General features: G+C 38.0%; 1 protein-coding gene across 1 annotated transcript in view; it reads left to right on the forward strand.

Moving 5' to 3' along the window:
• LOC139741215 (arf-GAP with Rho-GAP domain, ANK repeat and PH domain-containing protein 1-like) overlaps positions 1–15551 on the forward strand; it is a 144421-nt gene that overhangs the window by 82226 nt on the left and 46644 nt on the right. Inside the window, exons 16-20 of the mRNA XM_071651845.1 lie at positions 779–832; positions 2212–2392; positions 3186–3273; positions 4446–4514; positions 5124–5154. Of these exons, the coding sequence (XP_071507946.1) occupies positions 779–832; positions 2212–2392; positions 3186–3273; positions 4446–4514; positions 5124–5154 (423 nt within the window). The remainder of the gene's footprint in view (positions 1–778; positions 833–2211; positions 2393–3185; positions 3274–4445; positions 4515–5123; positions 5155–15551) is intronic.

The raw sequence follows: 15551 nt of genomic DNA on the forward strand, positions 1-15551 counted from the left end.
TCCATCTTATTCTTCTAAAATGGAAGCTTAAACTCTCCACTGGGCTTGAATTGTGGAGGGACATGGCATCTGTATGCCTTAAAGATAATATAAAGTTTTGGTACCTCAAAAGTTTCCCTGAGTTTCCTTGTCTTAGTTTGTCTTTCAGGTTAAAGTACCTTTTATATAACTAACACTGTGAGACTTACTCGCCCCAAAGTGCTCTCATGTCTTAGTAATCATGCAATAATGGTTTCGTACCAGAGCAGAGCGGGCTCTGAAAAATTCGAACGAGCCGTTAGTTTGACTCGACGCGGTACCACGACAATCAATATACACGTAGGCGTATTGTACGAAACCATTATTGCATGATTACTATTAACATGAGAGCACTTTGGGGCGAGTAAGTCTCACAGTGTTAGTTATATGAAAGGTACTTTAACCTGAAACACAAACTAAGACAAGGAAACTCATTGACGGGGAAACTTTTGAGGTACCAAAACTTTATATTATCTTTAAGATGTTCATATTTTGTGATCTTATGCAGTGTTTTGTCCTTTTGAGCTAAGCATATAACATTGTGTGCTCCCTACAGCTCAGGTTCGAAAAGGAAAAAAAAAAGATATCATGTACTCTGTATTTTGAGCAATTTTCAATCTACAATATTTCTATATCTTTTCTCCTGCTAGGGTTAACTGGTGGAAAATTCCCAAACAGATATTTGAAAAACCCTTTATTAAATGAAGTGTGTTTTGATCTTAATTGACTTTCTTCATCCACTATTCTTCACCCTACCTAGACCCTGATTGGTGCTCTCTCAATTTTGGAATTGTCGTCTGCAAGAAATGCTCAGGTATGTTCAACATTTTTGTCTCTAAATTGTCTTTGTCTTTGTGACCCACCACTTGATGACTGATAAGGAATTCTCACGTACGGTAGTATGACAATCCAATCGGTTATGATTGCATCGTATATTTCGTGCTTCTTTTTATGAAACATACTTTTGCTGTGAGTTGAAGGACTAACTTAATGAATGTGTCTGTAAAGTATATTTGCAGTGTTATGATTCCAAGGTAATGTGGAATGTCATTATGTACTGTACTTGATTTCTCTTAACCATGGCTGTGTTTCATCTTGTTTAATCAATTTACTTTCTTTTCTTGAGCGGAGTTACACTCCACAAATATTTGTGCTTCTAAATGTTGCCTTGTACAAATCTGCACTTGCCAAACATTATTGAGCCAACTCTCTGGCACATTATACAAATATACAGTGCCGTGAGAATCTCTTATTAATACTATGGGCAGAGGTGACTCCAATATAGTACTATTCAGTGAGGGGCGCAGCCCTAAAGTGAATAGCACTGTGGGAGGCACTGAGACCCATAGTTTATACCTGAAACCAAAAAAAAGGCAGAGTATGTTTCCTTTAAATTTTGGATTAAAGATTTAGATAAAAGAAGGGAAAAATATGGCAAAAAGTTGCATGGTGGTAGTGATGTTGTGGAGGAATCCTGTAGGGATTGTTTGAAGCAGCATACGATGATGTAATAATTGCTTTGTGACAACCTGCAGTGACCATACGAAGCAGTGTGTGATAACGTCACACATGCTTTGTGACATTGTTTCACAAATACAGGTTGAGTGTAGTTGACCATAGTGTGTCAAATATGCCAACATTCAAAGTACAACTCTCAAAGCTACACACATTGTAAGATCTTTCAAGCAATTACTAGAGGATAAATTTTTGTCCAAAATATTTATAAATGATGTCTTCAGAGCAGCTTTTGTTTTCACATAGGCCTACCATTTCAGGGTTATTATAAAACTCATCTCTATGCTTGACATACATGTAGCTATCATATCTAATCATCTGGGGAAAATGTTCTGGACTTGATTTACAAGTCCAATACTAATGATAAAAGTAATGATATATTCCTCTGAATATTGTGCCCTGAGTAGCTTCTTCAGTGTTCACACTGCCCAGACTGAGATCCCTGCCATTGTCATGATGCAAGCATTTGTTGCTACAACCCAATTTAACCCTGTGTTTAAAGAGGGAGTTCAAGAGGGAGTTCAAGAGGGAGTTCAAGTGGGTGTATTCTCTTATCCAAGGATATGAGCACCAGCGAGGATTTGAACACGGGACCTACTGTTTGAAAGTCCCAACTCTTATCCACTATACCACAGTGACTGAGCTGTGAACAAACTTTTTTGGTGTCATTTCAAACAGGTATTCACAGACAGCTGGGGGTCCACGTGTCAAAGGTCAGATCTCTCAAGATGGACGTCAAGGCGTTCACTGACACCGCTTTGGAAGTGTTCCTCGCCGTGGGCAACGAGCTGAGCAATGCATTCTGGGAGCGCAACCTTGACCCACATCTCCCGGTCAAGCCCATGCCAGATGACAGCATGTAAGCCTGACCTTTGACTCCTGTGATGAGGGTCTATGTGTACACTTTTTCTAGTTCTGCACTGCATATTATGAGATTTGCTTTTGACCAAGCACACGTTTGTACCTGGCAACATGTTCTATTGCTTTTTATGGCGTAGCTACATGTACAATGTACGTGTACCTGGTATACCTGTGTATTATTTGTCACATGGAAATTATGATGCTGTTTTTAGAGTAACTTTGTGCTCCATTGTATTTCTCTAACATTTTGGTGTCTGTTTCTTTGAATTGTATTTGTTTTTTAATCTTTTTAGATTTTTTCTTGTTGCTTTCATATCAAGTGATTAAACTCTGTACAAATTTAACATTTTCTTGCTGTTTGGAATTACGCAGGCATGTACACCTAATAGCCAAATGGCCTAATACATGGACACGTAGGTGATTACAGACAATGAAAAACACTCTGAAAACAATGTTAAAGAACTAAAATACCCTATCTTCATTGTAGTCTTCATTGATAGGGATGAATGTGGCTCATTCTACCGTAATCTCTTACTATAATTTCATCAAATCACCCAGGAGTCCCATGTGCAGAATAATTTTTAAGATTTTATCTATATTTGCACATTCAAAACTTGCTGCCGTGCATGTACGAAGTAGTAGAGGCATTGTTGGAAGGAGTGTTACGTACAGTGTACAGACACTTTAAAATGTATGTATGCCATTTTTAGGGAATAATGCTCTTCGTTTGTACCCTTGATGGTATTATTTATTTCTCCTTTGACTGATTTGATTGTTACGACTGACATCAGAGACCAACGCAAGATGTTCATCACTCATAAGTACGTTGATCGGCAGTACAGTGAGCACATTCTCTTGGACCGAGAAGTACTGAACAAGGTATGGTTTGTGTTGGTGAGAGAACTATGATATCAGCCAGTGCATTTTTTAAAAGAAAATCTTTCATCCCTACATACAGATTTTTTTTTTTTTTTTTTTTTTTAATAGAAAGGAAGCCACAAATTTAAATCTTTGGTATATTTGTGGTGTGTTTACTTGGATTTTTTTCTTTATTCTGAACCCCCCCAGAAAAAAAACAAAAACAAAGACAGCTGGAGAGAAAATTTCTGAGCCCAAAGGGGGGGGGGGGGGGGGGGGGGGAGGAGTGGGGAAGGAATTCAGCTGTAGCTAATGGAAATGTAATAGGGCTTGTACAATGTCTATGTGGATATAAGAATCTTGTCGGAAAGAGGTTACACTGTATGTAGGTTACCTACAGAGGTCCTATTACTAAAGGCATGTGACTGCGGCATTACAGCATTCAAGCATTCAGAAAATATCAGATGCACCAAGGTGACCTATGACCCATGGAATTGTTCTCAGAGTAAGGGTTTAATGCCTGGTTTTAAGTTCATTGCCTGGGGAAAAAGACAAGTAGTGGAGGCTTTTGTTTATTTGTTTCAAATTCATCATGTCAGTGCCAGGCCTGCAACTCTGTGGTATTGTCACTCCGTAGTAAGCAGTAGGTGATGGGTTCAAACCTCGGGTTTGTTCTCGTCCTCTTTTTTTTCTTCACATGGTCTGGTAGTGACAACAGATTGATCCATGCCATCTTGCATACATCTGGAGAGTTGCAGAAAAATATTTACAAGATCATAATTTATTCATACTGTCTGGTATGAAACATGTAAATTGAGTGATACTGAGTAAAAGCATTCATTTGCATACCTCCCAAACATTCTGAGTTTGCAGGAAAGAATCTGATATTTGACTGTTCCCAGCTCTTGTTTCAATAGGAGTTTCTGATACTTCTTGATAATTTTATACCACACTCCTATGTGAACTGCTCTTTCTTCCCTAGTCTTGAGTAACTTCATCTGTATTTTGCAATCAGAAAGGTTGGGAGGTCTGTAATTGATCATGAAGAGTCCATTTTGGATGATTGCATGCAGATACCATATGTGTGACTTTGCTTTGACTGCTCTGAGCGGCGACTTTATGAGCAACAGAGAGATGTTCATGTGGTGAATATCAGTATGTCAATTTTTATCTCATTCGGCCTCACTTTTCAGGAGCTGCAGAGAGCGGTGGCTGAGGGAAACGTCAGGGATTGCCTGAAGTACATTTTCTCAGGAGCAAATGTGAGTCATGAATCTTGTGGTGGTCGGGAAAGTTTGAAGAGACGCAAGCACCGTGTAGCTCAACTTTGTATAATTGAATGATAGGGAGTGACCAAACCAGAAAAGTCATATTTAGCAGTCTTTCAAATGGCATACATATAAATAATTTCATGAAATATAAACATCTACCTATTCAGTATATTTGTATATGAAAAGTTTAAATGCAATAGCATACAGTGTATCTATACATTTTAATCAACTTCGGGTATTTGAGATTGAAGCTGAGGAAAAACAAAGAAAATAAGTGAAGAGTAAGTGACAATTTCTATAAAATCTTCAAAAATATTTCTTGTTAAGTAAAAAGTAAAGTACTGTACCATTGAAAAGGCTTACCTTTTCTATATTTGATGATGACTGTACAATACTTGAAAAAAATGTATATACAAAGATTATTATTTGTACTTTTATTACTGCTTGTACTTACAATGTATCATCATTAATTACATAAATGGTAAATGAACAATTTATCTCAATGAATGTTTATGAGTGTGACATTTTCTCACAAAAGATTGTAGAAGTTTTTTTGTTAGGATTATTCAAACATCATCACATCTGTCTTTGTTCTTACAGGTGCATGCAGTGAATGAGAGAGGCCAGACAGGTAAGACATGGCGTAAAATGATAAATCTGTTTTAAATGTGTTACATACAATGTATGCCTGGTAGATCTTACCAGCCTACTTTACATGTTGTGTGATGTCCAATACACAGCTCTGTAATAGAAATATAGCAGACTTGTTCGGGAACACTTTGTCCAAAGAATGCACCATTTAATGGCTCCTAATTATTAAATATCTGAATAGCTCGGGGCCAAAACTTATATGCTTAGCACTTACACTACCAGCACTAACCGTGGTACTTACGTGTTGAAAAGGCACACAGTTTTGCTGTAGATTGCTACTGAAAAAGTAGTAAGAAAGTCGTAGTTTTGCCGTGGTTCTTTGTGTTCGTGCCTTAGTGTTGAATGCGTCGTTGTTAAGAAGTGAAAGAGGCGTAGATAAATTGTTAAGTGGTTGTAGATCAGGGGTGGATTAGTGAGGATTTAGTCGTACGAAAGTCGTAGTTTTGCCACATCACAAAAGACGACTTCCGCATCTCCGCTCTCGCGACCGAGAACGCCGTCTTTTGTTATGCAGCGTGAAAATCGGACAATAGACCACTAGCTATTCACGGCGATAATCCGTCTTTTGATACCACTTCTATTTTCCTCAAGGGCAGTTCCCTCAAAACTACGACTTTTCTACGAACAGCCAACTACTATTTCATGACTTAATTATCGGCTTAAATGATTCTCTGGACTACTAGTATCGTTCTAGCCATCAATGCATCGGCAGGTAAAATCCATTCGCGCACACAATGTGGCTTCGTTATTGCGGCTAGCTAGTACAGGGGAATAGCTCTCAGCTTTTTACTAATCGTGGCCGCGCCTCAAACGAGTACGAAATGGGGCCAAGTTCGAGCAAATCTGACGGAGAAGAATAGATTTCTTTTTGCGGTCGTATACCTACAGTTCGAGCTCATCTGGTCAGCTAAACGAGCTGGTACAACTGTTAATTGTATTAGTATACCGCAACCGTTTGTACAGTCGATCGAAGTACAGACTGCATACATTCATAGCGCTGATGCACCTGATAAATTACATGTACCGTAATCGATGGTCCGTCGTATACACACGGTGCGCACGTGTGACAGTCCATTTTTCCTCTTCGTGTGTCAAGGCAACAACGCACGTTGTGCATCCATAAACGGGGGTACTAGTAGTCACGTGAGAATTCAGCGTTGGTCGAATCTCACCCAGGGAAACATCAGACGGGCAAAACTTCGAGATCTTATCAAGATCGCGATGTTAAACTTCTCGATCTTTTGCCAGTCTGACCGTGCCTATTTTGTATACACTGCATTCCAGTTATAAATAATCGAAGTCCTATAGGGATCGGCAATTTCATAAAAAAAAGTATAACGACATTTCGTCTTATCGAACGAATACAGTTCTGAGTATGTTATGAAGAAAAAAAAAAGACGGCAACGATACGTATGATGCGTAATTCTATTCTTAGTAATATTTGGTCATATCAAATACGCTGCACTGGATGAAAAGGCAATTTGAAACAGATTTCAAACAGAGTATAGTTTGTACTTTCATGCTTAGTTTGAAAAAAAAAATATAAAAAGGTGAAGTGATGGTTAGGAATGTGTTTATAGGCCTGATTCGTTATTCCAAAGTTCGTCGATTACGAACGTTTACGAACGTTCATTATTCCCGACTTATTTCGGAGGACCGTTCCGAAGATTCGATATTCCCAGGATTCGTAATTCAAAAGCTTGGTTAATCCGAAAATGAAATAAGGTTCTGCAAGGCGTAACTTTGCGAAACGAAGACGATGATTTAGATTTGTAATTCCAAAATTGTGTCTGTGTACTCCTTTCTTTTTTTTTCACGTTTGGATTCACGAATCTTAATTCATATTCCTATCGGCGAATCTTTGGAATAACGAAGATTCTTATCATTTTCGGATTAAAAAACCTGATTTCATTTTCGCAGTGATGAACCGTATACGAACGACGAACCTTTGGACAAACGCCATAAGATAATGTTCGTGATAACGATCCCTAATATTCACTTTCGATTAATGCAATGCAAGTTATCCACGGGGAAAAGTGAACGAATATAAATAACAAGCGTTCGCTCATGCAGTCTCCGTGAATTTCTTCTTGTACAATGTAGGAAAGCGAGGAGTGGCATCTCATTGGAACGGAGCATGTTTCTTTTGTTCTTTGCCAATGACGCTCGAAATGACTTTGTTTCAACAAGAATTTTGCTGTAACCGTGTTCTTACAAAAGTGTTCGTAATAATTTCACACAATTGTTTTTAATGTCGACAAATTTGGCAACTTTAATTATGAATTACTTAGTTATCGCAAAATATCGTTATATAACCCTCTCCGTTGCAACAGGAGTGAACGTCACACGCTTAAACATGAGCTCTTCAGAGAATTATTTTAATTCATGCACACCATAAAATCTTTTACACACACTACATTAATTATAGATTCAATCGAAATGTAAAAGCAGCCACCGATTGTCCCGCGGTTATTTCCACGTTTTCTTACACAATCCATGATTAGCAGAATGATTCCCCTCAGACATCTTTGACACTTACTTTCTCCCTTTTTTTTTCTTTTTTTTTTCTCGAGATCTTATATGCGACTTCTATACCTGATGCGGTTATCCCCTTATCAGTGACGAATGTCAACTACGCGAGTAAACTGTTTAATATACATCATTTTTTTCTTCAGCTTTTTTTTAAACAGCTCCATGACTATAATGGACGAGTTTGGAATATGTCGACTATTTTAAGAGACACGCGTGCAAGATATGATTTCTACCAGTCGTATAGCGCGAGGGGCAAACAGTCTACGATTTTTATCATCAGTTCGAAAATGTGTATCTTGTCGGGCACAATCTATAAGGGTCCAGTGGAAAATGAATGAATGCGTTTTTAATTCATGTTTGCCTGTATACATTGTCATTTCATCTCTATATCCCCTTCAAGTTTAGTTCCAACTGGATTTCGAGAACATTTTGCTGTCTCCTGTGTCATGAAGTCAGTGTTCAGAATATTATTCATCAAAGTATAATATCAAATATTTTCATAAACAATTAATGTCGTCGATGAATCGATCATAGTCGGAAAAGCTTACATAAATTATACTATCATAAAGGAGGGGTTCGTTATAATGGATTTTTTTTCTTCAAATTTTATAGGAAAACACTATCATCTCTGTGAGAAAATTTTAGAGCTGTGTGTCCTCTTTGGTCTGTGCAGCTGGGGGTGTAGACGGAGTGGCAACTCTTCGTAATTCGGACAAACACAATGCATATTCAATGCATTTTTATACCATAACTTATAAGATGTCCAACATTCATAGGCTACGTTCATGAAGTCATGCCCGACACCACTCTGTGAGACGAAAAACGCGCTTCGAATTTCATTGAATTACAAGCTGTATTTTACCGGAAAATCTTAAATGAAATGCTCGATTTGGAATTCATAAACATGTATTTCTAGTTTCTTCGAAATGCCATTAAGACTAGATTTTTATAGACATTTATATTTATCCATGATGCAAACTTTTTGCTTACATGTAATTTTTGATTGTTTATCATGTCTGTAATGTTGTGATTTTTCAAAGAAAGTGCTCCGCCGAAGTATGTTCTAGCGTGTTTTTTAAACTCTTTGGCGTCAAAATCGACAGTTTTACACTGCATTTTGATTCTCTACTCCAATTCAAGACCTGCTTACCGCATGATGCACTCTCTCTTGTCAAAGCACATGGCTACACGAAGTGTTGAACGCGTATAACGTTCTACGGTGTCGAGCATGACTTCAAAGGAGAGTTGTTTCTTCTTCTCGGGCTACCTTCCCTTGTCGGTGTAAGCCACACGGCTCTACCATGAAAGGAAACTATTCTCCTTTTGTTCTCAGGGAAGATGTAGAGATGAACAAAGATTACACCTGTCGGCATGTGCATCGAAGCGTATGCACGGTGGTATATCATTCGTCGACATAATTATTCTGCTGTTGTGAACTCATTAAACGGAGAATTGGTTAATGAGTTAATACTCACCTCATGCAGAGATGAGTGATAAAGCTCAGGGGCGGAGCCAGGAATTCCGCAAAGAGGGACGCCTTTACAAAATTAGAATGTGTCGGGGGACGAACGCGCCAACTCCATTTTTCTTTTTTTAAACCAAAATAAGGGGGAGGGGGCACCCGGTGTGCCTCCGCCTGGATCCGCCACTGAAGCTGCACACATTTCCTTACGGGGATTATCGAATACACTTATCCAAGCTGGGCTAGTCTCAAGAGTCTCTCACTGAGCTGCGAACGTTTGCGAACATTGTGAATTTAAACTTTCGTCTGCAGGATTCGAAAACAGTTGCAATCAAATTCTAAGATATATGGCTTGCATTGTCGTGCATGTCGCCAAGAAATTTTGTAGACCTATATGACCAAACGTCTTTGCAGCAAGACGAAAAGAAAACACTGTTTAAGACGATGAAAATCGTTTGCGTATATACAATTTCGAATTGCAACTGTTTACGAACCTTGACTAAACCTTAAATTAGTTATAGGCCTACGTTTGTAAACAGTCACCGCCAAGTGAGATACAGTGTACATTGTAAACTAGTAGGCCTCTATAGGCCTACTCCGTACGATGAAACATCTTTTTGCCATCCCTTGCTTCAAAAAGATGAGCTGTAAGGCCTACATAATATACAAGCCTACGGGAATGCGCGAACAGAATTGTTGAAAAATGAATGAAAATCAAATCACTCGACTTTTGTTTTACAGGTTTTTTTTTTTACAGTAATGATAATGATACTAATGATTAAAAAAATAATAATAATAGTGGCCTCTTACAATGCACTGAAGTCCATCAAGAATGATGCTCATGGCGCTGTTACATAACCAGCATGAAGAGTATACCGTATAATACAACCATAAAATAATCAAATACGATAACTTATCAGAACAAATTAAATACAACAAAAAACAAAATGCTTGTACATAACGAAATTGATCTAAAATATTGAGAAAACTGTATGAACAAACAACGTAGTATATATACGTCTTTTGGTGAGACCGGGCATTTTCCTCTAGTGCTCCTCGCCTATGTGTGATATGGAACTCCCTCCCATCTTTTCTACGTGAAATTGACTATAACTGGATCACCTCAAAGCCTCTGATTTTTTTTTTTTTTTTTTTACCAGGCATTCAATTGCTAAGGAGTCTGCGCGTTTGAATGTTTCTATAAAAGATATATGGCGCCATACAAATGCTGTTGATCATCATCATCGTCATCATCATCATCATCATTGATTTCTTTCTTTATTGCGTTTAATCTTTTTCCTGTCCACTTCAAAGTAAAATCGTTATTACGAGTGTTCTGTGTTCACATTTGTATTTTTTTTCCATTTTGCTGCAGTAATTTCAAGAAAGTTGTACTCATTTCTATATGCCCTATTTGTAGGTCGATAATGCTAATCGTATTTTTGAAGGTTCGACAACTACCACCCCCTTTTTTTTTTTTTTTTTTTTTTGTAAAGGCCCTTATACTGGTACAGACGAGGACGAAGCGCGCAAGAATAACACCGAGGTTCGATGTGAAGTACTCACAATTAATACATTCATTAGGCAAGCAGAGGGGAAAAAAAAGATACAGGTGTACTGGACATTTCTTACGAACACGGGGGGGGGGGGGTTCAAACAGAAGAACACGCGCGCATAATTATCATTCCTTGACAAAACAGCCTGGGAAACAGCGGAGGAATGAACAGTCTTCCCAGCTAGTCTCGAGTCAAAGGCCTCGGGCATTGCAATACGAAATTATTCTATTCTCCTTTCTTTTACGTTTGTAACATAAACCAGCGAATACCGGTAGTCAATAATTCATCACACATAATCATATCAATCTACCCCTGCAAAAAGACTAGCATGTAACTACATTCCACATGACCAACGAAAATACACTTGGCCGTATGCTTAGGCAAATGTAGCTTAGCGACGCTGAACTGTTGTGCTAAATACACAATGCATGGCGCGCAAGCAAACCAAATCGGATTCTCTGTGGAAACATGCTGAATGTTTCGGATGGTAGGCAGCGGCTCTGCGGCAGATAGGTGAATTCTGCCAACTACTTTACACGGCATGATCGTGGCAATGCAACTCTCTTGTAATCTTATGCTCAGAAAAACAACAACAAAACAAAAACAAAATGTATATTACTTCTGAAAACTGAAAAAAATTCGAACTTGCAACCTTGCAGTATTAATCACAACACTATTCAAGTAGACCATCGCTATTTACGGTTTCGGCAGAGGACTTGATTTCCTTCCTTGTCGAACGCATACGAAAAATGAAGTAGCGTCCGTCGCAATATTGGCAAACGAAGCCAACACGTGGCGCGGTGAAAAGTGGAAGCACGTGTTTGCGAACATTTCACGCATAGCAACAGTGCGATAACGGCTAGGCCCTATATTTCCCCAGACAGATTTCAGTACGTAGGATAAAACGTCTCTGAAACAAACCAAAAAATAAATAAATAAAAGGCTTTCTGTGAACAAAAATTAAAAGCTGAGTTTCTTTCCCCACGTGTAGTGTCACGATATATAGAGGAATGGTACAGCCATGTTTCACGTACCTTATTATGATATGCTTATAATTTTGAAAACATGCAGATAAAGGAGAAGATGAGTAACCATCAAAGTTTAAATCTCCTTAGCATGAGTCACTAGCTTGGGCAATTGAACTAAAAAATAATTCAAACTTAAGAATGGCAAGAAAGAGCGGATGTATGCTACAGACATCGTAATTGCTTGCTGTCTTTATTATAATAGGGCCTATTAGGCCTACAGGCCTGGCTCGTGTTTAGCTCATCATCACCAAAGAAATCGGCACGAATTAAGGACAAAAGAATTTTTCTCCTCTATGTACGTATAAGCACCTGCAAGATTAGGGTCCAGGTCAGGCCGGACCGTTCGATGGGATGAAAGGTTTGACCGCTGAAAGAAAGATGACCTTTATACGGAGAGACAACACGTACGACAATGGGCCGCTTTCCAGAGTCTGTCCGACGCAACAACACTCAATTCGAACCAGGGTGGCCATTGTCAGAAAAGTGCCACAAACAATGAGTGAATGAAGTCGTTGTTAGAAAGTTCAAAAATAGTTGATGATGGTATACTTAACAATATTATACCTATAGCTAGGAGGAAGGGCATCAGGAACAGATATCCAACCATTTGAAGTTCATGCAAGACGCAACGTATATGGCATAATGCCTGATGGCTGCGATAGCTTGTAAATCGTAAAGTAAAATCGTAAAGGTAAAAACGGACATCGGTGGCATGCGAACCTTTTTTTTTTGTCACTTTTGAATCAAAAACATATGTAAGAGTGGTGGAAAGAGACATAAAGACGTTGTTTTTATTTCATAAAACTGTTTTCAATCTATATATAGTAAAACGATTCAATAGTTTCAGTCACACGTTTTTGCAGAAAACTCAAACATCACATCTTTTTGTCAGTGTATAATAATGTTCATATTTTGAATAGGCCGAACGGAGGGGGAAAAATGTAGGGCATCTTTTGTCTTTTGATATCCATTTTAGACGATTATGGTCAAAGTCTAGTAATTGATGGCATTTTCTAATCTCATTCTAAACACGCATGCAGTGACAATTTCGTTATCCAACTTTCGTCACAAAAATCATTGATTTTTATCTTTCGGTGGCCCGAAAGAAAATTCTTGTGGCACGAAAAAAGAAAATAAAGAAAAAAAAAAACGAAATCGGTCCCACTTAACACAGACAAATGCATATTAAGTATTACTGAAGTGATACAGGTACCCATGTCTAAAATAAATGAATAGAAAATTCAATCATCTTACCGATATTCTGAGTTGTAAGATTTAGCAAGTATAGGCTTATTGATCATTATAAAAATTGTGCCTATATTTAGGTCGTCAAAACTTACGTTTGAAATGAGAAAGTGGGAGCATTTGCAGACGTTTTTAAACATCAAACATTTGATTTAGCATTGTAAAGAGCCGAAAGTTACTGTTATTCATTTCTGATTGTAAAAGCAACCATCCAACATTGTATTTTAATACCTAACGGAGCCGAATGTTACCGTTACTCATTTTCAAATGTATTAACCGACATTCATTTTAGCATCTTACGGAGCGGAATGCTATCCCTATTCATTTCCGAACGTGAAAGAAAACATCCGCTATTCATTTTAGCATTTAACTGAGCCGATTGATACCATTAATAATTTCCAAATGTAAAAACAACAATCTGTTATTTATGTTAGCATCGTACGGAGCAAAATATTACCGTTATTCATTTCCAAATTTAAAAGCAAATATCCGACATTTATTTTATTATCTCAAGGAGCCGAATGTTATTGCTGTCCACTTCCGAAAGTGAAATGAATAATCTGACAAATTATTTTAGCATCGTACAGAACCGAATGTTACTGTTTTTCATTTTGAACGTAAGGGCAGACATCAGACATTAACTTGGCCATAAAACGCAGCTGAATGTTACTGAATGTTACATTTCGAAATGTATATTATAAGAGCAAATATCTGACATTTTAGCATCATGAATATGGAGCAGAATGTTACTTCTATTCACTTCCAAACGTAAAATCAATCATCTGACGTTTATTTTGGCATCTTCCGGAGCCGAATATTATTGCTATTTACTTTCGAAAGGATATCAAAAGAAAATATCCGATATTTATCTAATCATCGTACGGAGTTGAATATTATGGTTATTCATTTCCGAACGTCATAGGAATTATTCGACATTAATTTTTGCATCTTCCGAAGCTGAATGTTATTGCTATTTACTTTCGAACGTAAAAACAAACATCTGGCATTTATTTTATCATCGTACGGAGTTGAATACTATTGTTATTCATTTCCGAACGTCAAAGCAAACATCAAACATTAATTTTATCATCGAACGCAGGTAAATGTTACTGTTATTCATTTCAAAATGTAAAAGCAAACGTCCGACAGTTATTTCAGCCTCGTATGGAGCAGAATATTACTGCTATTCACTTCCGAACGTATAGCAATCATCTGACATTAATTTTAGCATCTTCCGGAGTCGAATGTTATTGCTATTTACTTTCGAAAGTAAAAGCGCATCCGATATGTTTTATTAAATCATCGTATAACGGAGTTGAATATTATTTTATTCATTCCCGAACGTCAAAGGGATCATTTGACATTTTTTTTTTATCATCTTCCGGAGCTGTATGTTACTGCTATCTACTTTCGAACGTAAAAGCAAACATCCGGCATTTATTTTATCATCGTACGGAGTTGAATATTACTACTTTTCTTTTCCGAACGTCAAAGCAAACATTCGACGTTTATTTCAGCATCGTCTGGAACCGAATGTTATCCTTATTCATTTCCGAACGCAAAATCAAGTCTGACATTAATTTTAGCACCGTACGGAGCTGCATGAATCTTGTCCGTTATTCATTTCCAAAGGTATAAGCAAACATCTGACATCTATTTTAGTATCATACGGAGTCGCATATTACCGTTGTTCATTTCCAAAATTAAAAGCAAACATCTGACATTTATTTCAGCATCTTACGGAGCCGATAGTTACCGCTGTTCATTTCCAAAAGTAAAGGCAAACATCCGACCTTTTTTTGGTGGCCGATTTTCCCGCAAAGAAAATATATCTTACTACAAAATCGGGATATTCCTCAACCTATTTCTGATGCAAACATATCTAAGTTTTGAAAGGGAGCTTTAACTGCCCACCTGTCATCACATACGACGCCTTATCGACTTTATTTTCTTGACGTTAACAGACATTAATTATGTTCTACCAGCATTCGAAAGACACGAGATTTTCGCGCTGTTCAACAAACCCGCCGATCGGCGACCGCGAAGCATGGCTCCACAAAATTGGTGACACCGATAGTGAATCCTATTCCCATCATCTTTAGAAATTTACGCACACGTCGATGCACCAAGACAAAAGGTAATTAGGACACCAGAGTCTGCCCCTCTGCTGGAAATCGCCTATAGTTCCTATTGTTTGAATTTGTATGGAGCGAGCCCAAGGGGAAGGATTACAGTAACAAAAGGTCTTGCTCATTATCGTCTACTATCAATCAACGGCAAAACTACGACTTTTTTACAACCTTTTCAGTACCAACCTACAGCAAAACTGTATGCTTTTTCAACACGCAAGTACCACGGTTAGTGCTGGTAGTGTTACACGTGTACTTGTTGCTTTGTTTGGCAAGTTTCAGGCAAGCTTTTAGGTTGTTGGGAACAAGCTTTGTTACCAAGGCATGAATGAAATGATGTACAGTCAAACTTGTTTGTAGTGGCCACCTGTCTGTAGTGGCCGTATGCCATTTGTGGTCACCTGAAACATCCACCCCCCCCCAAA

This window comes from Diadema antillarum, unplaced genomic scaffold (assembly GCF_040938485.1).
Source record: "Diadema antillarum isolate AM-2024a unplaced genomic scaffold, OU_Dant_1.0 scf00000003, whole genome shotgun sequence".
Lineage (NCBI taxonomy): Eukaryota > Metazoa > Echinodermata > Echinoidea > Diadematoida > Diadematidae > Diadema > Diadema antillarum.